Source organism: Berghia stephanieae, chromosome 3 (genome assembly GCF_034508935.2).
Source record: "Berghia stephanieae isolate SIO BIC M18660-M18661 chromosome 3, UCSD_Bste_1.3, whole genome shotgun sequence".
NCBI classification, from domain to species: Eukaryota; Metazoa; Mollusca; class Gastropoda; order Nudibranchia; family Aeolidiidae; genus Berghia; species Berghia stephanieae.
Window position 1 is genome coordinate 100,330,446 of NC_088362.1, and position 27,904 is coordinate 100,358,349.

The 27,904-nt window shown below is 34.9% G+C and overlaps 2 protein-coding genes across 2 annotated transcripts; one reads left to right on the plus strand and one right to left on the minus strand.

The window, feature by feature from the left end:
- LOC144968981 (uncharacterized) lies at positions 1 to 11,742 on the minus strand. Its single transcript, XM_078907893.1, has 4 exons — positions 10,998 to 11,742; positions 8,232 to 8,380; positions 6,760 to 6,884; positions 1 to 5,524 (listed from the first exon to the last, which is right to left on the minus strand). The coding sequence occupies exons 1-4, from the start codon at positions 11,632 to 11,634 to the stop codon at positions 5,353 to 5,355; spliced, it is 1,083 nt and encodes a 360-aa protein (XP_078764019.1). The 5' UTR covers positions 11,635 to 11,742; the 3' UTR covers positions 1 to 5,352.
- A 314-nt stretch (positions 11,743 to 12,056) lies between these two features.
- On the plus strand, positions 12,057 to 20,867 carry LOC144968982 (BTB/POZ domain-containing protein KCTD7-like). The gene is made up of 2 exons (XM_078907894.1): positions 12,057 to 12,360; positions 16,486 to 20,867. The coding sequence occupies exons 1-2, from the start codon at positions 12,178 to 12,180 to the stop codon at positions 17,197 to 17,199; spliced, it is 897 nt and encodes a 298-aa protein (XP_078764020.1). The 5' UTR covers positions 12,057 to 12,177; the 3' UTR covers positions 17,200 to 20,867.
- Positions 20,868 to 27,904: the final 7,037 nt, after the last annotated feature.

Here is a 27,904-nt window from a genome sequence, read left to right on the forward strand (position 1 = left end):
GAAAATTGTATTGTTTATTAAAAGAAGTTCTACAGTTGGTGATAAACTTCTGCACTCTTTTCTATTCTAGCACCAGAAAAAAAAAATGGAGATGGGATAATCAAAATGGATCTTGAATTTATTAACAAGAGATTTAACCCAAATTAATAATAATAAAAAAAATTCCCACCCATGTTTTTCTTTTTAAGGCTTTTACGGCGCTTGCAACACATTTAGGTTATATCAGCGCCAGTAAAAAGGAAGAAAATGGGATAGTAAAAAGTTCTAGAATTAGAATTACAATTAAAGCACCCAAGAGAAAGTAATTTTTTGTTTGTTTGTTGCTTTAGGTCTCTTCCAACACAATTGAGGTTATATGAGAGACCGCTGAAACAAAAAAACAAGCAATCCAACAAAAATAGTACAAATGTCAATCAAAATCATAACCTAAAGATATCATAAGCTAAATTATAAATAACCAAGAACAAACAGGCAGAGGATTTACAGGAAAAAAAATATCCCCCGTCAAAAATACAATCACAAACCAAAGAAGCAGGATAGACTAGTAAAGAGAAGAAGAAACGACATCACTATCGGATCGTACACCCATGCGAACATCATAGGTATATGATTCAAGGGTGATGCTCCCATCCAACCACCCGCCAAGAGAAAGTAAGACAAAGGGGAATGGGAACAAATAGGGATCAGATGAAGATTCCAAGAGCATACCACCAATGTACTTAGTTTGGTCAGGATCAAAATACCCACCCACCCAACTTCCTGAACTGACAACAAACATCTAAAGTAGGACCAGGGCAGGATTGACAATTGGGGAGGGAAGACTTTTCCAGAAATCAGAATCATCCAAAAAAACAAAACAAACCTGCTAATAAAGTTACACCCACGCTCATATCCATTTTAAATTAAAACAAAGCTAACAGTCTTGATGATGCGACAGTCCAATTCAGTCTTGTCAAATGGTCCAGATGAAGAAACAGTACTTGTAATTTTCATAATTAATATTCAGTTACAATTTGGTTGAACTAAAAATAGCAATATTAAATGGTATGTTAACGTTTACACAACAGGGTCCTAGTCCTATCACAGACAATATTTCCCTCCCACCCTCATAATATAAGTATAAGACCTACTCTCTGGAACTTTTAACCCTGGACCAGGAATGCCAAGCCACACAGACAGGTATAAAAAGAAAGAAGAGGAAACAACTATGGGTCAAATTGAACACCCTCTACCCAAGGGGCAGGGCCCAATAGCTCAGTTGGTTGTGTACGCACGTTACACGTAAAGGGACTGAAATCGATTCCCAGATGAAGCCAAGATTTTGGTCAGGCCTCCCTATCCACCCAATAGTGATCGGGTTACTGGATCTGTTAAATCTAGAGGGAAGTACTTTGCGATAGCCTAGTGTCCTATCCAAAGGAAAACAAACAATTGTCATTGTCCATTTCAAGCTACTGAAACAGGATGACCTCTGAGTCCATGAACCTAATGACTCCAAAGGACTAATCTTTTTTTTTTTAACCCAAGGGGCAGATATTTCCTGGCCTTGGGGGGATATACAATCACCAAAAATAACGATATATATAGCTTAAATTGCACAACCAATTTATGAATGTAAAATTCTAAATTTCTCAAAACAAAAGCACGAAGGGTAAGACATTGTGAAAAGCATTTAGCATGAAACAAAGTATAATGCACCCTGCCAAAATCCCACCTTTTGAGCATGGCTCACATTCATGACTGAATGTTTGTTTTTGTTTTTAAGGGTTTTACGGCGCTTTCAACACATTTAGGTTATATCAGCGCCAGTAAAAAGGAAGAAAATGGGATAGTAAAAAGTTATAGAATTACAATTAAAGCACCCAAGAAAAAGTAAGACGTAGGGGAACTAGGAACAAATAGGGATCAGATGTAGATTCCAAGAGCATACCACCAATGTACTTAGTTTGAAATCACCTATAAGTCTCATCCGGACACAAGCACAAAATCCAACAAAGAGGAATACACTCAAATGCTTACATTACACATTGAAAATAACAATTATAATAATACATAACAGAGAGATGATTTACAAGGAAAAAAACATCTCCCAAAACATTAACTATGCATTTGACTGTTTCCCTCCGAGCTAGGACTCCGGCCAGGGCCAGGATAAAACCAAGTAATCTCATTCCAAGACAAAGACAGAAAGCATGGTGGAAAACAGTTATAAGGGGATAGAAGACACAGTATGTACCCCCCTGGCCACTATGGGAGGTCAGGAACCCCACCCAGTCACGACTGAATGTATCAATTGACAGTACCTAGGTAAAAGTGCTGCATTACATATATTGTTAAATGTATGACGATGCATCGATCTACAGCTAAGTATAAAGAGAAAAGGCTGAACTAAGACCAAAAAACAAAAAAAAACACTGCAAAATGTAAACAGAACCCGATGAATGATGAGCATGACACAGTAGACGGGTAGATAACCACGCCTCTCGGACAACCGTCATAATGTAAACAATGGCAGTGATTGGTATCGATGGTCTATGCTTAAGTAAAATACTCACTGTTCTACCGCTTGATCAAAAGAACCAACATAGAAAATTATGTGCAAACCTAAACGTTTATAATCTGATCAAGAAAATCATGTGATAACTTGTCATCCATTTGGCGGTATGAAAACAATAACAATGATCAGAGAGGGGTCGATTCCATTCACGTTACTGTCTATAAACAACCAACTATGTTTGTCCGAGCACGTGTGAGGGTGTGTCACAAATAACATGTTTTGATTGGTCAAAAATCTACTGGTTAATAGCGAAAAAAAATAAAATAAAGTGATAAAACAAAACCAAATAAAGAAGAAAGCAGTTTGTGCGTTATAAAAATACATATTGTTAGCACCAGAATGAAATCTTTATTGGTTTATAAGATTGAGAATAATGAATTAGCCTTTTCAACAGCTTGATTTGTCTACGATAGGCATCACGATTTAAAGTCGAGCCCAGTGTATGCAACACCCCTTAATCATAGTACCATACAAATTGTTCAATCTTTGTGAAATAAAATTCCCAATCTACAACACAAGAGCAGCAGGGATAATTATGGGAACCAAGAACGACAGTAAATGTTCAATACAAGGAGAACAGTGGGACTGAGGATCAGATCTCGAGTCTGATGCCTTTAATAGCGAGATGCTATTATTTACGTTGATAACTTCAAAACTTGTATGCATTCTTTTTGCTCGTTGATTAAAAAGGAGGAGGTTGAAATTGTCCTGCAATACTTAAATATTTTCCACATATATGTTTTTGTTTTTGTTTTTAAGGGTTTTACGGCCCTTGCAACACATTTAGGTTATATCAGCGCCAGTAAAAAGGAAGAAAATGGGATAGTAAAAAGTTCTAGAATTACAATTAAAGCATTCAAGAGAAAGTAAGACAAAGGGGAACTGGGAACAAATAGGGATCAGATGTAGAATCCAAGAGCACACCATCAATGTACTTAGTTTGAGATCACCTATAAGTCTCATCCGGGCACAAGAACAAAATCCAACAAAGAGGAACACACTCAAATGCTTACATTATACATTAAAAATAACAAATAGAATAATACATAACAGAAAGATGATTTACAAGGAAAAAAAATATCATCTCCCAAAACAATAACTATGCATTTGACTGTTTCCCTCCCAGCCAGGACAATGACCAAGCAATCTCATTCCCAGACAAAGACAGAAAGTATGTTGGAAAACAGATATAAGGGGATAGAAGACACAGTATGTACCTCCCTGTCCGCTATGGGAGGTCAGGATCCCCACCCAGTTTCCACATATACCACACTAAGAAATACAAAATAAATACAATAGAGAAAATGAAATGTGGTTCTAAAATTTCAAAAACACAAGTTCACAGATATTTCAAATATCAGAAAAAAAATAAAAAGAAGTTACACAATGTTTCACAAAAATAAAATAAATAATTGCGGTTTTAAAACAAGAAATTCATTAAAGGTATAAAACTAACACAGCACAATTAAAAACATGTATAAAATAGCAATACAAAGCATAAAAATAGCATGCATATCTCCATGGCGATAAGCAGCATTTATCAACAACTATATACTTCTGGCCCTTGTCAATTACTAGACATCTTTGAGCATTTTTGGTCTACAGCAAAATACTTCATTGGATTAAGAAGAAATCAAACCATCAAATCCCCCCCTCCCGAAAAAAAAAAAAAAAAATGCTGATCAGGATTTTGAATTATGTCCATTTGAAACCATCCGCACCTACAGAGCTAGCGGATCCTCTGTGAGAGCCGTAAATGCCCAAAATATTTATATCAACTGTCCACATTAATTTCTACTTACAATTTTCTATTGGTGTATCATAGTAAAATTTGAACTGCAAAGAGGCGTACTAGTTACCAATAACATTCCGTAGATAAGATTGTTTTTGCTTTTAAGGGTTTTATGGCGCTTGCAACACATTAAGGTCATATCAGCGCCAGTAAAAAGGGAGAAAATGGGATAGTAAAAATGTCTAGAATTACAATTAAAGCACCCAAGAAAGGTAAGAAAAAGGAGAATTGGATCAAATAGGGATCAGATGTAGATTCCAAGAGCACAACATCAAAGTACTTAGTTTGAGATCACCTAAAAAGTCTCATCCAGACACAAGCACAGATCCCGACTAAGAGGAACACACTCAAATGTTTAAAAAACATATGTTAAAAATGAAAAGAATAACAGTACATAACAGAGAGATGATTTACAAGGAAAAAAATATCTCCCAAAACCATAACTATACATTCGACTGTTTCCCTCCGAGCCAAAGACTCCGGCCAAGGTCAGGACAAAACCAAGCAATCTCACTCCAAGACAAAGACAGAAAGCAATTGGAAAACAGATAAAGGGGGATAGAAGACACCGCAAGTACCTCCCTGCCTCCATAGATAAAAGATCGAAAATATGCTTAGATTTCCAAGTCATTTGAAAGTCATTTAAGTATGGGCTCCACAATCTCTAAATCATAGGTTTAATTTCAAAAATTAATTTCTTTGTACATTATCCCACTGCAGGTAAAATACCATCAATTGTTATGATTATCAATATCTAGCAAATCTAAAGAAGTAGACCTAACAGTCAGTGGAATTTAATTTATGGAGGCCCCTCAAGCAACCAAAGGGAAGGATAACCTGTTAAGCGGTGATGAAAGGGAACGTTTTGAATGTGATTTTATCGTCTTTGGAGGCTGCCACAAGTATTACAAAACATAATATTCAAACAGTATTGTAATCAAAATTCATTGCTGCAGCCATCGCAAACATCTTGCACGAGTGAAATAAACAAAAACACTAAGATTCAGTTGAAATGGATATCGTTGACATCAACATCTGTACGATCCTCCTCCGGTGGGGACATTGTTATGGGAACACATTCCTGGTTTTCAAAAGCAATTAAGTTGTCACGCAAATGCTGCTGGTCTTCAGGGCTGAATCCAACGTGAGTCATATATTGCTGAACTGATCCATACCTTAGAATAAACGATAGAAACATCTTATTTCTCAAAGTAAACCTAATTGTAAAAAAGAAAAAAACCCCAAAAGATAGGAAGAAAAAAAAAAAAAAAGACAATAACCACACCAAAACAAGCAAATTGAAGGGTATGGGCAAAAATGTTGATAAATCTATATTGTTTCTCAAATTAGACATATGGTTGACACTGACCTTACTCTACAGTTATCAGAACCATAGAGTAAAAATCGATTACCATTCCGTACATAAGAGCTCAGAATTCAGTTACTTCTTTATTGCTGGGTGGACAGAGGAGGACTTTGATGTATCACATATGAGCAACAATGAATCATTCTGGCATTGCTATAAGATTAATAAACACTTAAACACACACAAAACAGCAACAACAACAGAACTATTAGTTAAGAGAGGGGATGTATGTCACTGTCATTGCCTTTAAGTATTACACATTGAACATCAGACGGGTCCCAAATCATCTCACAGTTTCAAATTTTTGAACATGTTGTGTTTAGATAAAATGACATTCAAAATAGGGAGATGAGATGAGAATGAGAAGCAAAGCCACATCAATTAGAAGTTTCCTAGCATTTGAAATAAATGGCATAAAGTTAAGTGGAATGGAATAATACAATAGACGAGCATACTTAGATAGGTCATAGGCGAATAAAACTTTATTTACTATCAGAAAAATACTAAATCTGTTCAATTTAGCAGTACTGTAAACTGAATTTTAATGATAAATCCAGTTCCGTTTACATTTTCAAGGGAATCAAGTTTAGATTCCGAACAGATATACAAATTGTCTCCCAGACACAGACCCCTATATCAGTCAAAAAATAAAATGGGTTTTAAGATTGCAAAGAGAAAAATATGTAAAACAAAAATGAGAATAGTGAGCAAACCCAAAGTCAATTCAGCTGACTCAGCAGTTCAAAAACTTCAAAGATTTCAATTAGCTCCCATGGGAGGCCATTACAATATGTTACACGATATCTCAAACCAGGAGGCAGATATGCAAAATAATGAAACACAAAACCACTCACTAATGACTAATGCTACTGAGTCTGATAATAGTTATACTAAAACACCAGCTGCTCCACACACCTGTCCGTGATATGTATGATTGACAGACACCTACTTAAAAATTGTCAAATTAAAGGCTTTTGTAGCTAAAGGAATAAATGTGTGTGTGTGTGTGTGTGAGAGAGAGAGGGGGGGGGGGAAGAAACTTACTTTTCTCTAATGTAGTAGAGAAGCTCACTCATAGTTTCAGAATTGGCTGTCAGAAAGCACTGCTTAAGTTTCAACTTTTCAACAATTTCTTCGTGCATAAGATGTTGGATGGACTCTAAGCCTTTCTGTGGAAAATATGAAACAAGACCAATAAATACATCATTGAAGCAAGATGACTACACCCCCCCCCCTCCCCTGGACCTCTACTGAACCTGGACCTCTACTGAAGCAAAAAGCAATGATTAGTTTTGCCTAGCATGTCACACCAACTGTGTAATGACAAAACGCTCTTTTCATTTTTTGTCAGGGATCTTTTTACTTCAAATTTCGATGAATCAAAGTAAACTCCCAACTGGGAAAGAGTTGTATCAAGAATGAAAAGAAATATGTTGCCTCTATGGACAGATTAAAAAAGCTGGACAAAGAATTTATCAATTCTCAATATAACTGTGATCAAAAATAAATTTAAATACACAGGGCATTCAGAGGTCAATTGGTTAAAATAACCCTTCAAATGATATTATAAGAAATAGAAATATTGACAATAAACAAATTTGAATGACTCAGCATAGCCTGCACTTGATCGGATGATATTTTACTTGTTTTAACCGTTTAGATGACGATGATTAATCATTTTGCAATTGTTTGCTGGCGATTTAGTTAAGAAATGATTGAATAAAAGTTTGTTTGGTCCCAAAGTCCGACACAAATTCCGTAAATCGGGTTGGGACGGTGCCACCTGCTACATAAAAATTTGTCCTCCCACTCAAACCCTGTACTGATCTCTCACATACAACAATGGATATTAAGATATAGACCTTTTTTTAAAAAAATACCTTTAATCCGATATACATGGTGTGTCCTACTATGATTAACTAGCGTGTAATTGAAATTTCTCCAAGCCACAAGTCACAGGGATCAGAAATTAATCAGCCACTGACAATGCAGCACAATACGATTCAATAGTCTGATGTCACGCCGCCTGGCAACAGCGACCATCTTGTTTCTAAACAAAGAAAATCATTATTTTTTATTTGTCATGCTGGCTAGAACTTTTCATATGCCTTGTGATCAGAATGTGTAAAAGTCAAAACATGATCAAATTTATGGGTTTTTTCCCTCTGGATACCCTTTATGCTCGCCAGAGAAATATTTCATACGGGCATCCGCCATTGTTCTGATAGTTTAGAGCCAGTTGCTAAGTTACCATGCGCCATTAGGAAGGAAGTGACGTTATGACTATTGAATCCTATTATTACCACAGAGTTAAGAGCCATCAAGTTCAGCCACATCACTTCGGTACAGCTCTCCCTATTGCTAAACCACAAAAGCCTGTAAACTATTGAACAAAGTGAGGTATTACATACAGACATTGGTATCTGTTAATAATTTACTGGGAACATTCCCTGTTAGATTTTTTTTTTTTTTCTGGAGGCTGTCATAACTAACATGAAGCTTGGTATTTTACTTACTTCTGACAGAGAATATTCCTGCTTTACATAATCCTCTGACATTCCAAGACATATCAAGATAAGGGCTGACAAGATTCCTGTACGATCCTTCCCATGTGCACAATTGATTAAAACTGGCATATTTTCAGTATTTGACACCAACTTTAGGGCTAAATAGAGAAAATGTCATGATTGAAAAAGTGTTCAAATAAATAAATAAATATTTCTTTATTTAAATGAATAATAAAGGGGAATTGAAAATGACAACAAACTCATTTCGCTCAATGACAATGACTTTCTTTGGAGGCCTTCAAGAATACATCTTATACTGATAATAATTCTAATTTCACAGCTCATAATTCTCCAATATACAAGTAGTCAGCGCTCTATACAAAGTATTATTTTAAAAGTAAGAACAGTGCTCATTGAGATAAACATGCTAGATATGGTGTGATCTGAGGATGTGTGGCAATTTCCCACCATTTGATCAGATGTATCATTTCTACCCAAAATCAAAGACTACACTGTCTAGTTATTTCATCATAATCTTTGCAAGAAAAAGATTTCATATAATTTCTTGCTACAATGCAGTGGATCTTGTTATAATAAGGCAAAGAGCAGAGATTATGACATGCTTTGCAACAGATAATGTAATAGACAATCAAAAAGTACTCAAATGATAAAATATAAAATGTGTAAAAATGTGCAGATTGTGTGTGTAAAGACTAAGAATGGGGTCAAATAATAATAGAGAACACACAGGCCCTGGTCGTCTCAGAGCAAAGCATTGAATAGATGGATTTAACCTTGTCAGGACCCTTCCCCCCCCCCCCCCCCCCAACACACCTTATCAATCAAATACGCATGCCGGTACACACACATATACAGAGCTAAAATTAAATAGGGAAAGAAGCTGACCATACTCAATAATATTATTACTGATTGAAGCCAACATACAGTGGACTCCGGATAAGACGATGCCCAGGGGAACCGAGAAAAAAATCGACTTATCCGAAAATCAACTTAACCGGAGTGTAACCAAAATGAGCAAAAACGCATTTGAACAAAGCAACCAATCTAGAATAAGTATGTCCCTTCATATCGCGCGGTCTCTGTAGTGGTCATCAGAGGCTCCTACCCCCAATAGCCCCAAAGAGGAATCAGAATACATAAAAATCGGAATTTGAGATAAAAAAGCGGAATCAACTTACTGTTATTGACTATGACATGCTTTGCGGCAGAAAATGTAATAGACAATCCAAAAGTACTCAAATGATTAAAAATATAAAATGTGTAAAATTGTACAGATTGTGTAAAGACTAAGAATGGGGTCAAATAATAATAGAGAACACACAGGTCCAGGCCGTCTCATAGAGAATACAGGTATTGAATGGATGGATCTAACCTTGTCAGGCCCCCCCCCCCCCCCCCCCCCCCACACACACACCTAATCAAACAAAATGATGAAATTGATACTAATTAAGAGGCCCAGTACATAGGATGGCCTGGAATTAGAACCAAAAAAATCTTGAACTTGAAGTTGCGACAATGTAAAATTTGAGATGGGGAAATTAAAGTTATTCAATACTGCTTATGTACATTGAACACGGACGTCAGGCAAAGCACCTACATCACATTGATGTGCGCCAATCGTTCGCTGATATTCTTAAGCACTTAAAATTCTTACTGGTAGCTTTTTTAACCAATGGAAATACTTGTTTATTTGTGATTTTATTGTAGTCATGAGTGATAAGAACATCGACTTATGTGGAGTTTGTTTTTTTTTTACTAATGTTATATAGGAAGAAGGGGGAGGGACCAAGAAAAAAAATCGACTTGGGTAAAAATCGACTTAGGCAACGTCGACGTATCCAGAGTGCTCTGTATAATATTACCAAGGTCATTGATCTCACGAATTGGAGTCACCATAATAATAATACTTCGGTCACCCCCCCCCCCAACATATAATATTATCCGACATCAGCTGCACACACTTTGAATGTATGTTGATTGACCATAGTAGATGTTGACGAAATAAGCCATACGTAGCTCACTTTTTTTTCACTAGAGATATATATATTTTTTTAAATTTTCCTGGATTGGAAAGGTGAAAAGCGGAATTTTTGGCTTGAATGTGGAATGTATACCATGCAATTAAGCGAAATTATTCCGAGAAAAGCGGAAGGGTAGGAGCCTCTAGGTCAAGGTCATGCTTCTTGTAAATCTTCGAGACAGAAATAGCTGGTATGCCAAATTCCTATGGGATGATTTTCTGTGACATGCCAGACTTTTCAAATGCATCGAATCTTCCTTTTCCGTGATAGGTTTGGCATTGTAGTTGTAGACGACTTGAATTCTTGATAAAATTGATACTAATTAAGAGGGCCATTACACAGGAGAGACTGGGATTAGAACAAAAAAAATATGGAGAAATTAAAGTTATTCGATACTGAATACGTACATTGAACACAGACGTTAGGCAAAGCACCTACATCACATCGGTGTGCGCCCATCGTTCCCGGATATTCTTAATCACTAAGTCTTACTGGTAGCTTTTTTAACCAATGGAAATACTTTGTCATTTTATTGTGGTCATGAGTGATAAGAACATCGACTTATGTGGATTTTTTGGTTTTTTTTTACTAATGTTATATAGGAAGAAGGGGGAGGGACCAAGAAAAAAAATCGACTTGGGTAAAAATCGACTTAGGCAACGTCGACGTAAACAGAGTGCACTGCATTTGTACATTTACACAGGCTAAGTTAAAATGGGTAAAACAAACTCACCAGCACAAATGGCCGATCCACTACAGTCTACAATGTCTTTGTATTGTCCGGTTATCTCCCCCCTGTTTACTGACTGCTTAATGAAAAAGCTGATAAATGTTTTGAATTTATTCTTCTTGAAAAAGTCATAAACAGCGTGAAATATTCCGAGAATCATAAGATACCAAGGGACTCTTTTCAGTGCCGCAATGATATAACCTGCACGAAAGAAATTAATAAGATAATGTCTCCTCTCCACATTCGTCTCCCCAGAAGTTTCTGATCTTGGCATATCACTTTTGGCGATAAGTTCTGCTTTAACCTCGTCGCCAGGTTCATATTTCTTTGGCAGATTAACTTTGTAAAGCGAGTAGTCTTTATCCAGAAAACACATTCCATCTGAGCCCCTATATTCATTTAAGGATCTGAAATCGACAATGGTCTTGATGCCAAGCTTTTTGAAGTGAACAACATCCTCAGCTGTAATTCTGTCTGGTTTCGAGGAGCGGTAGATTGCGGCGTTGTGAAAATGATCACCGCTGGACTTCTCACTTTTATTTTCTAATGAACGGGTACACAATAATCTCAAATTAGGAACACTTTCAATTTTTTGTATGAGTTGATGATGCTCATGAGGTAAACCGGACTGAGAAGACATTTTACTACTTCCCTCGGCTATGGCAAGGAATAATTGCCTTTCAATGCAACACTCTGCTGGATTGAGTTCGTTCGGACTAGAGTTGACTTTTTGTACCAAATGAACCCACCCAGTGAACTTTAACTTAGAGTATTCGTGAATCAAGTTAAGTTCGACTACTTACAAAGTATCAAATATTGCCTAAAAATAGAATATATATGAATGTTTCCAACCAATTTCTATTGAAATTTTACAACTAATAAACTATTAGATCTATTTCAATGTATCTTTTTAACTTGAACTTAAAAATAAAAAAGAATAATCAGCATTATAAAATGAAAGTTTACCTAAAAAGTATCGATCTAAGTGATCAGTTATTTTTTCAGTAGAGTAAGGCCCCTTTCTGAACCTCTTCTTAATGTAAGTTAACTTCATTATTGTGCGTAAACGACCGAAATGCTATGGTTTCTCGGTCCTATTTTGTTTTGATTTTCACCACTGGAGATTTAGATTACAAAGAAATATTTTCACAACATTTAACGGGAAGCTGGAAGTGCCGAAGTTATGGAAAATAATATGGAGCCAAAAGATTTAACGGATGATGAATCCGATTCTATCGAAGAAGTGATCACAATGAGACCAATTCCAGTCCCAAGATTACCGTCATTTCGACGGCTGGAATCTGACAGAGACAGAGCTTTTACTTCTGATAGTGGTTTATCAAGTGCCAAAAATGAGCCCACAACGGTGAGAACTATGTTATATGTTGAAATTTGCGTAACCTATAAAATTCGTGTGCGTCCGCCACTTTATACAAAGTAAGAATAACAAGAGAATATCAATAAAGTTAACAGGTAGGTCTAGGTAGTGAAAATTTAAATGGTTGGTGGACTATGAACAGATTTGATGACAACTTTCTTCCTGGTTGAAAATAAAAAGTCGAATTGCCAGTTTGACGTTTTCAGATCAAAGTAATAAAAGAAATTTCATTGATCCATTTGCTTTAAAATGATTTTTTTAAAAGAGCTGGATGTGACATTTGATCACTATTTACTTTCATCTTGTGTTAAATATCACTTGATATATTAATTTGGGACACAACCACTAGTATTTTTTCCAGAATATTTGGTATTTTACACGCCTAGTTTGGCATTTTGCATAAAATCTTTCTGCCCACTTGCTACATGCGTCTGGGGATAACAAATTTTCTTTATCCCCAGACGCCTGTCTGGGGATAATGAAAATTCGTTATCCCCAGACAGGTGTCAAATCCAGCTCTTTAAAAAAAATTATTTTAAAGCAAATGGATCAATGAAATTTCTTTTGTTACTTTGATCTGAAAACGTCAAACTGGCAATTCGACTTTTTATTTTCAACCAGGAAGAAAGTTGTTAATCATCAAATCTGTTCATAGTCATAGTCCACCAACCATTTAAATTTTCACGACCTACCTACCTGTTAACTTTATTGATATTCTCTTGTTTCTATAATTTGCTCATTCTGGCCACAATTTTGGGGATGACCGGGAATTATTTTTTATTTCGCGGACGAATTCCTAGGCCATGGTGTTGTTCGCCCAAAACCCAAAACCGACACCTGTTATTTTCCTGTCTTCTTCGCACAAGACAATATAATTTAGTATCTCACGTCCACAAAACTAGATCCAACAACATATTTTTATTCGAATCAGAGATGAAAATAACTACCAAAACAAGGAAGCAAAAATGGTGGAAATATGTTTAGCTCATATATGAATTTAAGATATTCCGATAGCGGTGTGGATAGACAGCTCAGTGGGTTAGGCCACCTTTAATTTTACTCCTTTTAGCTGCACAGATTCGAACCAGTCGCGCCCCCCCCCCCCCCCCCCTCACATGCACACACTTTTTTTTTTTTTTTACTTTTTCTTTCTTTCTTCCCAATTGATGTTCATTGTTTTCACTTTTGTTCCGAGTTCCGAGCAAGAGTTTTTTAAATCAGTTGAATTTTTTATTTCTCCGATAATATTATTTCATTATTTAATTTGGTCTAGATCTATTATTGTTTTTTGTTTTTTTTTGGTCAAATGATAATATTAATAATAATAATAATAATAATAATAATAATAATAATTGTAATAATTGTTATTATTATTACTATTACCATCATAATCATTATTATATTATTATCAATAATAATATTATTTTTATTATTAATACTCTTATTATCATACTATATTATTATTATTATTATTATTATTATTATTATTATTATTATTATTATTATTATTATTACTATTATCATTATAATTGTTATTATTATTATTATTATTATTATTATTATTATTATTATTATTATTATTATATTATATCTATCCTCTATCTGACCATTTGGTCGCTCTCTGAATATTTCTGTTTGTTTGCTTTTTAATTATTTATTCTTTTTAGACACTATTTGAGATCGGAGTGGGGACGAATATATTTGCCAGAAACTAGAAAAAAAACCAAGAGAGAGAGAAAGAGAGAGTTTAATATTTTTAAAAAAGAGGTGGGGGGAGGATGGATGGGACATTTATCCCTTTCAACGTTCTGTAAAAAGATGACGGAATTTTAAAAAAAAAAAAAGTGACGTTGCCAGGATTCGAACCCACAACGTCGATTCTGGTCAAACTTCCAGGGCAGACGACTAAACCATTCGGCCATGACACCCACTTCGAAGTCGACGCATATTGTGTATATGTAGTAACAACTGATTTTAATGTCGGTTAATTTTATGTTTTTATAGATATTTTATTAACTTTCCTTATTTCTATTAGTATTTGGAAACATTCCATATTCTGTAATGTGGATAATTGTTTAAAAGAGCGGAGTTTCAAATATGCGTCTGGGGATAATGAAAATTCGTTATCCCCAGACAGGTGTCTGGGGATAACGAATTTTTATTATCCCCAGACAGGTGTCTGGGGATAATCACAGCGCCAGCACAAATGGCCGATTTTAGTAAGTAAGATCTCTATCTCGAGTGGACCTGTAAATTCTCGGTCAATTAACTGAAATCAGTCAATTCGTCAAATTCAAATATTTTTAAAAAGGAAAGAAAGAAAGAATTCATGAATCGTATTGGAATGACCGTAAAGCCGTAAAGTAATTAGGAATGTTCCGCTACGCAAAGCTCATGGGCCGATAGATAATAATAATATATTGCCAAGGCTAAGCCTAAGTGACACTTTTAAGAATTGCTATGTCTGAACACATCCCAGTGTATTTTCACACAGCCTTCGTGAAATTATTTTTACACTTTCCTAACCTGTCGTGGTCCCAATGGTAGCCAATTTTAACTGAGCCGCTGAGCAATAAATTTCACTGTTTCGTCTAAGCCAAACTTGACCACATTTACCTGGAGGGAAGTAAAAGTTTGAAAAAGGTAAAATACAAAAGCCAGAAGTGCGTTATGTAGACACCATCAAATTGAAAGTTAGGGATTGCTACAGAACATCTCGATTTCCTCACATTGTATTGTAAACAAACTGGATGACTGTTTCTAGTATTTCTAGTTTCTTCACTGATTGGGTACCTAATTATAAGGAACAATGGTAAGTAGCCTAATTAATCCCCTCGGAAATTAGTTTTCTGCCATTATGTATTAGCCAATCAGAAGCCAGGAAACGAACTGTGGGGTATTAGCTCAACATCTGGACCATTAGAATTCGGTCCGAAATCTTCTTCCTGCGTGCAGACGAGTTAAAAAAGATAAAAACGAATGAGTCATGATATATGTTAGGCGATATTACAATGTATTTTAGGACAGAGTCAATGCTGTTAATGGCCAGGTACTCATTTTACACTTGAGAGAATGTGAGTAAGAGCCTTTTCCAAGGACTCAACTATGCACAGAGCGAGGACCAGGACCTTCTAATCTGAAAGTAAGTGTCATACCACAAAACCACATAGCCGCAATAATCAGTCTCTGATAGTGGCAATTTTCTTTAGGTAAATATTTAAGACTTTACAATCATTATCGATTTGTGTCTGCATGGGTAAACTGTGATAAAAAAGGCACCGATGTTTTTAACACATATTCAGACTAACTATTGGTAAATTTTATTATTTCCAATTATATTTCGCAAAACATTGATTCCAGCTTTTCATCATTTCATTTCAACTGTACATATTCTATTGTATCCTTGTTTGATAATCACGTTTGCTATCATATTGTTCATCGAACGCTAATAATTGCCTACAGACTATGACATAGTATTCTAATGAATTAAGGGGATCTATGGGTCAGAATTTTTGTAAAATACCAATATTTTTAGCATTTTTAGTGTGTCATAAATATTATCTTAAATCATTTCTCCTCATTTTCCAATTACAGTCGACTCTGTTTAATCGCACACTCCGCTTATACGCTTCACATTCCCAAAAGACAGATTTTTTTTTTTTGGTGTATAACCACTCAGGCTTAATCGCTACACCTTAATTCCATCTTGACAGGGGAAAAGTATATAATATATATATATTTAATAAAGGCCATGTCTTGAACAAGATGGTTCCAAGCCCGTACAAAAATCAGAGGGGAAGGTCCTACATGAATGGCACATTAATTAATGGTGCCTAGATGCTATTATTCGCTTCTCCGCTTAATCAACACACTAACCCGAACTCACAGTGGTGCGCAATTAAGCATAGTTGACCATAAAACTTGCAAAATTAAAAAAAATATGACCAGGAAAGAGAAGGGAAAGGTGGGGGGGGGGGGATATGTCTCATACAGTTTTAGGTAAAAGTTTAGCCTCACCGCTTAAGTTACTTAAGTATTTTAAAATTCTTCCAGCTAGTTTGTCTTTCTTAGATTCCTGCAGCAAAAATGATTTTTTTCATTTTTTTTTTTCAGCCATCATATGATCGATCATCATCAACTTCTGTGTTTCCCCCCATCATATCACTCAATGTTGGAGGTCACCTCTATATGACTCGTCTTTCGACTCTTCTTAAGTATTCTGACTCCATGCTTGCCTCTATGTTCAGTGGTCGTCATCAAATTGACAAGGACAAAGATGGGAATTTCTTCTTAGATAGTAATGGTCCAGTATTTGGCCACATTTTGGAGTTTCTTCGATACGGGACTGTCCCTACCAGTAATGATATGACTTATCTAATTTTTCGTGATGCAAATTATTATGGACTATATGACCTCATTGAAAAACTTCAATTAAAGCCAGAAATTGCAGCAATTGCTGTAAAAGAGGCTCAACGTGCACAGTTTCCAAATTACAATGGTATAAAGGAAGACGTAATTAAGGCTGCTATGTCTAAGGCTGTTGTGAATCGAGTGGGGGATGTTTATATTTATGCATTCCGTAAAGAATTCAAACCCCGGGTTCCAAATTTCAATCCAAAGCACGGCTGTATAATTGAGAATGCCCAAGTTACTGTTGGACCGTGGGAAGGCCCGGCTGATGAAGACACGTTTTTTAGGTGTTTGGAATATGATTTAGTGGAGGAGGGGTTTACACTGAGGCCACATGAGGGCAAGAAAAAATGCAAATACTATTTCGGGCAGACATGCCAGAAAAGTATTTTTAAAGTGACATTTTTATTTGACTGAGATTGTGATATTATATTTATGTTTTTACTTGACCAAAGCACTGTGTGGTTATTCCTAAAATGGCCCTGTGTAGTTGAACATTGCATCATGTTTATTCCCTTGTGTTGTCACAATTATACATAGGATGTTACTGTGACTTTCAATGTTGTTTGATATGCTACTCAAAGGTGCTGACTAATATTCAATCATATTATTTCGAAGTAATATTCTTTTTTGTTTTGTTTGTAACTCTGTTATTTGTACCCTTATATACTAATTGTCATTTCATATACAACAGACTAAAAGGCACAGGAAAAAGTTCTGTTTTCAGTTTATTTTTGAAATTTAAAATGAAAGGCTGGATCTAATTTTAAAACTTATGCTATTCCATAACCGAGGGGCACTGATACAGAAAGATTTACTGTTAAATTTGTTTGAAAATTTTCTTATGTTAAGCAATAAAGAGTCAGCACATCTCAAGGCTTATAGGGATATGTTAGGTCTTGGATGTAAGGAGGGGAAGTTTCGATCATGGATTTATATGCATAACAAATAATCTTAAAATCAATTTGAGACTAAACTGGCAGCCGGTGGAGGGGTTTTAGAATTGGAGTTATCTGTTTATTTGATTTAGTGAGGGATGTTATTCTGACTGGCTGCTTTATTTTGAACTTTTTGTGTCTGTGTATAGTGTCTTCAGGGCAGCCGGCAAGAAGGGCGTCACAACAGTCAACTCTACTAAAAACCAAAGAAGACATAAGCATGCTAGTTATGTCTTGATCGATAAGGTTTCTTACTTTCCCTCTCTTTCTCAAATTAAAATTGCAAGATTTGATTACATTGGAAACATGGTCATTCATGGAGAAATTGTTGTCCAATAAAACACCAAGGTTACGAACATGGGTTGATGAAATGTTGACATTTGTACCAGCAATATCAATAGATTGAGATAACATTTGTGGTGTATATTCTTTCTTCCAAACTTAATAATTTCTGTCTTTTCTTCATTTAGTTTTAATTTCTTAGCAGTGATCCACACTTTGATCATTTTTATGCATGTCTCAATCCTTTCAATTACTTTATTTTCACTTTTTAATGTGACAGGACAATTCAGTTGGGTGTCATCTGCATATAGATGCTTTTTGACACTAATATCATCGATTATATTACTAAGTGGATGCACATAAATTGTATATATAAAAGTGGGCGCAGAACGGAACCTAGAGGAACACCAAATTTAAGGTGAAAAACTGGGAACTACTTATTCTCTAATGTATCTTTTTGGAATCTATTTTCAAGATACGATTTGAACCATATGATCAGACCCATGAAAACTAAAAACATTCTGAAGACATTGTATTAAAATGTCATGGACTGTTGTATCAAAAGCCACACTCAAATCAAGTAAGACTAAGATGACATCATTTCTTTGATCAGCAAAATTTACTATGTCATTGAAGACTCTAATAAGTGCGCTTTGGTACAATGGCCCTGTCTATAAGCAGACTGGAATTTTTTTTAAGGTGGAGATTTACTCTCTTAGATAAAACTTTTTCTAATATAAATAAATGACAATTTGGATACTGGTCTATAATTCTTAAATTGATTTTTATCGAGTCCTGACTTCTTAATATTAATGAGTGGTTTAACAGTGGCTATCGTCAAGTTATCAGGTACAATGGCATTTGACAAACTGAAATTTACATTATCAACAATAATAGATGCAACAACATTTGAACACTCCTTGGTCAGCCATGTCAGGATTGGGTCAATGCAAGTGTTTTGTTTGGAGATGATCTTAAAATGTCCAAAATTTCCAACTCTGTAACTGGTTCGAACTCACTGAAAGTTGGTAGTGAACGGGTCTCAGTTTGGATTTGGTCCTCAAACTTTACGTCATTTTGTTTGGTGTTGACAGGGAATTAATATCATGGTTCTTTCTAATATCCACAATTTTATCATTGAAAAATGCTGCAAAATCACTGGCAAGTTTGTTGGGGACTTCATGAGCGGGTAATTTTGATGTAGTGTCCTTCTTGTTGGTGATTCTGTTAAGTGTATTGTACAAGTTTCTAACATTGTTCCTGTTTTCCGTTAATTTCTTTTTTATGAACTCAGAGTTTGCTTTCTTAATACACTGTAATAAATTTCTTTCTTTCCTTAGTTCAACATATATATTTGTTTTCGAATTCTAATTTGGATAATTTCCATCTTTTTTCAGCGGCTCCTAGTTTTTTCTCGATTAGTTTGATTCATTGTTTATCTTCGTTGTTCAATGTTTATAATTTTTTACCTTGTGATACTCCATGCTCAAACAACTGTCAAGGATAAGCCCTAGATTATTTACGTTTATAAATAGTGTTACCAAATGCATTTCAAATAGATTATTTTGAGTAGATTAGGCACTGAAATATTTGTACTGAACTAGGAATCACAATCATTTTCTCTGGTGGTCAAGCTATTATTATGTCTTGCTTGTTTTGTGTTGTTATGAATATGAAAATTAGGGTCCCAAGCAGAAGCATTTTTCTCTCCTTATACCCTCCACCAGCATCTCAAAGTTCTCATGGTAGGAACAGCAGCAAACTTTTCTGAGATACTGGCAGAACGATTTTAAATCCATCAAATCTGAATTCAAATTTGACTTTGATAGAGAATATTTATGAATTGATCACTGAGTCAGATGATTGTGCAGGTCAAAATAGATTAAAAAGTGAAAGTCTTACATTCATTTATATATTTTATAATTTATGTACATTTATGATATTATTATGATTATGTTTAAACTGACAAATATAGATAGTAATTGGCCACGCATCCTTTCTAAGTTTTTAAAAAAAGATGAAGATTCCAGAAGTTTGTTATAAAAGAAGTTGTTTTAAGCCACTCATCTCAATCCAGTTTTATGACGGGATAACAAATAGTACAGTTTTAAAATAAAATGGCTTCACGACAGTGAGTGAATAATTCATAAGCTGCATACTTCTGCTCGTGTATACTAACTCAAATCTTTTAATGCTGATAAAACACCAGATTTACGTAACATTATTTAAACAATGCCTCGCCTGTTCCATATTTCTTTCTGCATGCTCTCATTTCACTCCACATTTTGTCCTATGTACAGATTTTTACATTCTTAAGTAGTTGTTGACATCCATTGATCAAGCAATAAGTATCCAAACCATCCACATTCTATTTGTATGTTGCCTTTACATTTGTCAGACATGGAAAGACCCATGTATCTACTTACTATTGATAGAACAAAATGGTGGTGAAAAAAACCCCAATCCTTGATCAGATTGGCTAGTGGATCAACACACTTAAGATGATGTCCTGTTTGACCTGTCATACTCCAAGCTGATGAAAAGAGCCTACAAGAAAATTCCTGGTATACAGAAATAGATGGCCATGACATACATCTTCAAATGCAAAGATTAAGAGCAAGCAATGTACGCTGATAATCTGACAATTTTGTCAACCATCATGGATTTGAGGGGTCATCATTGGTCGACTATTTCTCATTTTTATTGACTGTCATTTTTCCTTGCCGCTGAGTAACATTGGCTGATGAAATCTTCTTTTCATTTTCTTCAGAAAGGTTGTTATTGTTATCTCTGTCAATGATATCGTGATGTGCTTATAATTGATATGAGGTCTTTATTTATTAATGATATATAACAAAACAAAAAGAATTTTAACAATAATGAAGACACAGGTACAATGCAAGATGTTGATATACGCATTATTGATAATATTATATCCTTCACGCTGCATTGTTGTTTGATTTGATGTAGGCTTGACTAGAATATGAGAATCCATTCCAAACATTTTCTTCAGAAACTTAAAAGTTGATATTTGTCACATTTTATGTTCAAAACTTTTGAGTGAATTCTATTATTTGATGTATCACGACATATAATGGTTTTTAATGGCCTATTTCGCCTTTCTCTTATGATGGGAATGTGGTATAAAACTGGCCTATTAATACTAAATGTTCTCAATGATAGATATTTCAGATTTTACACATTTTATCTGTTTATTGTCATGATGATTCTTTATGTAGCAGTTTCTATTACATTGGTATTTCACTCTTTTCAGCATATTATTAGGGCAGCTGACAGTATTTTAGTTGTTGATGTAACAGAAAACCTCTTTTTGCCATAACTGTACGTGATCATTTGAAGTGTTTAAATAATTTTATTTAAAAGAAATTTATGTATTCTCTTACGGAATGCATAAAACATAACATTGTATTTTAATTTATATTTTTTCAATGCTATTATTAAGGTTAGTATTTGTTCAACTTAATGAATGGTGGACGGAGAAGCACCTATTTGTGTATTGATTTTGTTGATGCAATAGTATTAATAGTCATTGAAGCCGTCAAAATGATTATTATGAAACCAGATTCCCTGTCAATAATTATGTTTTTTATTATTTACTTTCCAAAATAGCAATTCTTGAGAGTAATCGTGATATTAATAATAATAATAATAATAATAATAATAATAATAATGATGATGTTAATAATAATGATAATAAATAATCGATCATAAGATCAAATCTCTCTCAGTGAGGAGAGTAAGGAGCAATCAAACTTTTAATTGTGAAGACAAAAAATTTCATAAAATTTTACATTGGCCTGTATCCGAGGTCAGGTGAAGGAGCACCAATGGTATTCCGAGGAGAGGTGAGGGATGATGGGAAGTGGTTATTGGTCACTGTGCTGCACATTCACGATTGAGAGCAACAGAGCTGGTATTCTTGTCTCCAAACTTGACAGCAAAGTTTCAGTGCTGTGACCAGGGAGTAATCCACAACCTGAGGACATTCTACCTGGGACTGCCATACATTCCGAATCTTACGAATTTTAGACAAATTTCATGGCCAAATTCGAAATTTTATGGAAAATTACGAATTTTTAATGCTTAGTAATACTTAAATGATAATAAAAATGATAATAATGATAAGAAGAAGAAGAAAAACAACAACAACAGCTACTACTACTACTGCTACTACTACTACTGCTACTACTACTACTACTACTACTACTACTACTACTACTACTACTACTACTACTACTACTACGACTACTACGACTACTACTACTACTACTACTACTACTACTACTACTACTACTACTACTACTACTACTACTACTACTTCTTCTTTATTGATGATGATGATAATAATAATAATAATAATAATAATAATAATAATAATAATAATAATCATAATCATAATAATAATGATAATAATAATAATCATAATAATAATAATAATAATAATAATAATAATAATAATAATAATAATAATAATAATCATCATAATAATATTGTGGTTATTCATACACAATTTCAGAAATTACGAATTTCCTTATCAAATTACTAAAAATTGACATTAAAATTACTAAATTCGAAGTTTTCAATTTGGCAAGTCTTCACTGCTACTGAGGAAGCTTATGCTCCACTTTGACAATGGCCATTCTTTTCACTCCTTCCACCCCTCTTTGCTTGATGCTGTGTCGATTCTGAGGTCAGCCTGGAATCAAATTGAATCTGCCACTATCATCAACTCTTTTAGGAAAGCTGGCTTTGTTCTGGATGATAAAGCAACATCGATCCTCTCCAGTGTCAGTTGATGACGAGGCTTCTTCTACTGAGACTAGTAGTTCACAGATTCAAAATTCAAGGTGAACCAGGTGTGGAAGATGTTATTGATGATCTTGACGTGGATCAACATCCTGGCACGTATACTGTTGTTCAAGACTGCGGTCACTTTCACTATACGCAATACAGAAAAGGTGTAGTCGTTAGATCATTTCAATCTTCTCCAAACTTGAGACCCTTCTTGAGCCTGATAATTGTGGCAAGCATGTGCAGCAGAAGATATCTAATCTGACTACTTTAAGTGAACGGACAAGCCTCGTTACAATGGCCCTTGTAGAGGCCACATGTATTATATTGATCCTTTTCAGGGCCACATTTATTATATTACACCGGTTCTTTTCAGGGCCATACTACTACTACTACACTTGTTTCCAATTCTCTAGCCTTTTATACTTGCAATATTACTTGGACTCTCATGAATGATTTTGTGTTGTGCCCAACTGTGATTTCTATGATTGACCTTTTATTCTTTCATGCCTTCCAGTCAGGAAGTGAGTTAACAACACAAAAGATGTACAAGGGTCTTTGGGTTCCTTTCTTGTCAGTTGATCTTTTGATGAGTCTATTTTTTTTTTTCTGGTACCCTGAACATTGCATATTGGCTTTTCCCAAAGTGTATAGTAATCCAGAAACATTGAATGTGTTTAGGAGACTGGTACGTCACTGATACAATTCTTTGAATTTGAAATTTGCCTGAAATCTTGAATATTTATTCATAATTCAGTGTCTATCCACAATCCATTGAAAAACGTTCATCGAAAATCAAATCTTTGTACCCCCCTGGACATAACAGGCATTTTAAGTTTCCACTGTTGATTTTCCTTTTGTATCTTACGATTTTCCCTTCGCATTTGCTGACTTTCCATTTGTGTCTGCTGATTTTATATTAGTATCTACTGCTTTTTTTTTCATATCCTCTGATACACTCTTTGACTTGTTTCGTCTTTTTTGTAAAGAACTTTGATCAGTTCTCTCAGCTTATTCATCTCAAAGGAAAGAGCATTGATTTGGGAAGTCATTGTATTTCTTGTACATTTTAATATAAATTGTCTTATATCAATTCTCACCTCAAATAACATGGCGGCTATTTTAAGTTTCAACTGTTGATTTCCCTTTTGTATCTGACTATTTTCCCTTCGCATTTGCTGACTTACCATTGGAGTCTGCTGTTTTCCATTAGTATCTTTTGGGAAATCATAGTTTTCTTGTCCATTTTAACATAAATTGTTTTAAATCAATTATCTCACCTCATGACATGGACGACATTTCAAACTTTAACTGTTGATTTTCCATTTTCCTCTGCTGATTTTCCATTTGTATCTATTGATTTTTAAAAAAAATTCTTCTGATACAGTCTTTGGCTTACTTCGTCTTTTTTTGTACAGAACATTGATTAGTTCTCTAAGTCTGATCATTTGAAGGGAAAGATGACGTGGTGGCCATTTAAGTTTCAACTGTTGATTTTCCTTTTGGATCCAACGATTTAGAGGTATTGTGGAGGGTAAAAGAGAGAGAGGAGACCAAGAAGAAGATGATGGTCACATGACATCAGCGAATGGATGTATAAGCCAGTGACTGAATTCGGAAGGATGGCGAAGGGCAGATATTTTTTCTCAGTTGGCAGTTGGGATGGCCACGTCCAGGAGGATAAGCCATGATGATGATCCGACGATTTTCCCTTCGCATTTGCTGACTTTCCATTTGCGTCTGCTGATTTTTCATTTGTATCTGTTGATTTTTCTTTCATATTCTCTAATATTGTCTTTGAATTATTTCTTCTGTTTTGTTTTCATGTAACCTGAGTTTATTGCAACACATCCAGTCGCTAATCTCAGAGATACAATTTTCTATATCCGTTTTCACATTGAGTAGATTTTCGATTTTAATCGGAAACAGTAGTTGGGTGTCGTCTGCGTAAAAATGGTACTGAATAAAATATTTTGAGATGATGTCACCTAATAGTCTGATATAGAGGGTGAATAAAGAGGGTCCCAGAACTGAACCCTCACCAAAAGATAGGGGACAAGGAGAAGAGAAGTCATGTCGATTTACAGACACTGATTGAATTCTGTCAGAGAGGTAAGAAGAAAACCAGTCAAGAACAGTACCTCCAAATCCGTATAGTGTCTTAAGTCTGTCAATTAAAATTAAAAGAGTATGGTCTGTTGTATCAAAAGCAGCACTAAGGTCGAGTAGTATGATCACAACATCATTTTTCCGACATAAATGCTTTACGATATCATTGCGAATTTTAATAAGGCACACTGGTCCAAATACACTGATATAGAGGGTGAATAAAGAGGATCCCAGAACTGAACCCTGTGGTACACTAAAAGATAGGGGACAAGGAGAAGAGAAGTCATGTCGATTTACAGACACTGATTGAATTCTGTCAGAGAGGTAAGAAGAACACCAGTCGAGAACAGTACCTCCAAATCCGTATAGTGTCTTAAGTCTGTCAATTAAAATTAAAAGAGTATGATCTATTGTATCAAAAGCAGCACTAAGGTCGAGTTGTATGATGACAACATCATCATTTTTCCGTCATACATGATTTACGATATCATTGTGAATTTTAATAAGGTACCCTGGTCCAAATACACTGGTCCAACATATTTAAGTAACTGTTGAACTGGAAGACTAATAAAGTTTGATAAAATATAAATTGACACTTCATTAAGTAGTAGTTAAAAGAATGCAGTGACACATTCATCTGTTATATATATATATATATATATATATATATATATATATATATATATATATATATATATATATATATATATATATATATATATATATATATATATATATATATATATATATATATATATATATATATATATATATATATATTTATATATGGCATTAATGAGATTTTAGGGCAATTTCTAAGAATTCATTGACCAAAACACGTTATAGATAATCTAGAAATATCCAATTTGTTTAAGATACGATTGCAAGTCCCATCTTTGGTTCGTGTTGTGTCACTGCGGTGGCCATGTCCAGGAGGGATAAGCCATGATGATGATGATCCGACGGTTTTCCCTTCGCATCTGCTGACTTTCCATTAGCATTTGCTGATTTTTCATTTGTATCTGTTGATTTTTCGTTCATATTCTCTAATACTGTCTTTGACTGTTGACTTATTTCCTCTTTTTTTGTACAGAACTTTGATTAGTTCTCTCAGATGTACAATCTCAAACGAAAGATCAGTGATCTAAAAATAATAAAACCATTGTTTTCTTGTCCATTTTAGCATATACTGTCTCAAGTCAATTACCGGACTTTGAAAAGAACGATAAATTCATAGATGTTTACTTCATCGTTTGAAATTGTCCTTATTGAATTACACACGTATATCTGACGTTAAAGAGATTTTAGGGCGTTTACTAAGAATTTAATGACCAAAACATGTTATAGTTATAGATAATCTAGAAACATCCAATTTGTTTAAGAGACTGATACAAGTCCCATCTTTGGTTCGTGTTGTGTCACTGATTAACCGTTTACCGGTAAAATACTTTGAAATTTACCTACAACCTTGAATTTTTATTCATGGTCCAGTGTATTTCCACAATCCACTGTAAAACGGTCGTTAAAAATCGAAGCTTTGTACCTCCCATGACATAATGGCCATTTTAAGTTTCGACTGTTGATTTTCCTTTTGTATTCCACGATTTGGCCCTCCATTTGCTGACTTTCCATTTGTGTTTGCTGATTTTCCATAAGTATCTGTTGATTTTTCTTTCATATCCTCTGATACTGTCTTCGACTTACTTCCTATTTTTTTACCAGGAATTTGATAAGTTCTCTAAGTTGTATGAGCTCAAAAGACAGATCATTGATTTGGGAAGTCATTGCTTATTTGAAGACATGAGAACAACACCAAGGCAAAGTCACATGAAAGTGATTCGAGAAAACGAGCAAAAACATTTGTTCTTTTAATTTTTAACATTTTGAGCGAAAACTTCGCAAACTATCTTAAAAGATGTTTTTAAGTTATTATGTGAGTAGTTTTCAACAGAAATGCAAAATTAGTGTCATTTTCAGCAATTTTTAGAAATGTGTTATGCAACACAGAGGTTATGTCCTTTCAAAAGACCATGAGGTCGACTGGAATACTTCCAGACACCTTTAACTCTCTCGAGTTCACCCTCATTGAAAATCGAACAAATGTGTTCGATTTTCCATGCATATGAATTTGAGAGAGTTAAGGCCCTTGGACCAAGAGATTCTTTGTATCTCCTGATTTCTGTAGCAGGCACCTCTTTCATTCCAGGCAGAGATGAAAGATCAGTGTCATCAAACATAATAAGTCTGCTAGGATAAAAAAAAAAGGCAACTGTTTAATAAATTGAATCCCTGGTTGGCATTCTGTGGACATATACTTGTCCAACTTTTGACTGGCAGCAGAAAAGGCCTGGCAGAACTTGTCCTGCATCTCGAGTTTTTCACGCTGGTCCATGCCTTCAGGGAAAACCCGCTCTGCCTCAGGCAATGACATGCTACACGCATCAAATTTAACTTTCAAGTCCTCCAGTCTTGACGATGCCTACAAATACACACACATAGAGAAAGAAGAAACATTTTTAAAATGTAATTACTTAGTTCACTTGTTTGCCGCAATGTTTCACCTCCTCGCCAACAAAATCTCTGAAATGGTCGAGGTGCTCAATGTGAAATTTCACTGCATCGAACCAGCAGTTCCACCTGGATTTTTTGGGGAAAGACAGTAAAAACAAAAACGAGGATATCAGTGCACTGTTGAGTGGCAATTAAAATAGATAAAACAATGATTATACAGTCTGTACAGTACATATATCAAGCCAACAGTCTTTTGTAAAAAAATTTCACAAACTTGCTTAAATATGCAATGAAGTTGTTATAGTATAAAAATACTAACGCCTTCAAGTTTTCTTCATTGAGGCTTCTTCTCCTCTCAGAAAAAAACAAGATTATAAATAGAAAAACTCCTCTCTGCGTCTTCGGAGTTCAGGCAGGCATAGATGTACTTTCTAGCACATCTTGCCAGCTCTGGAACGTCCGAACTGACG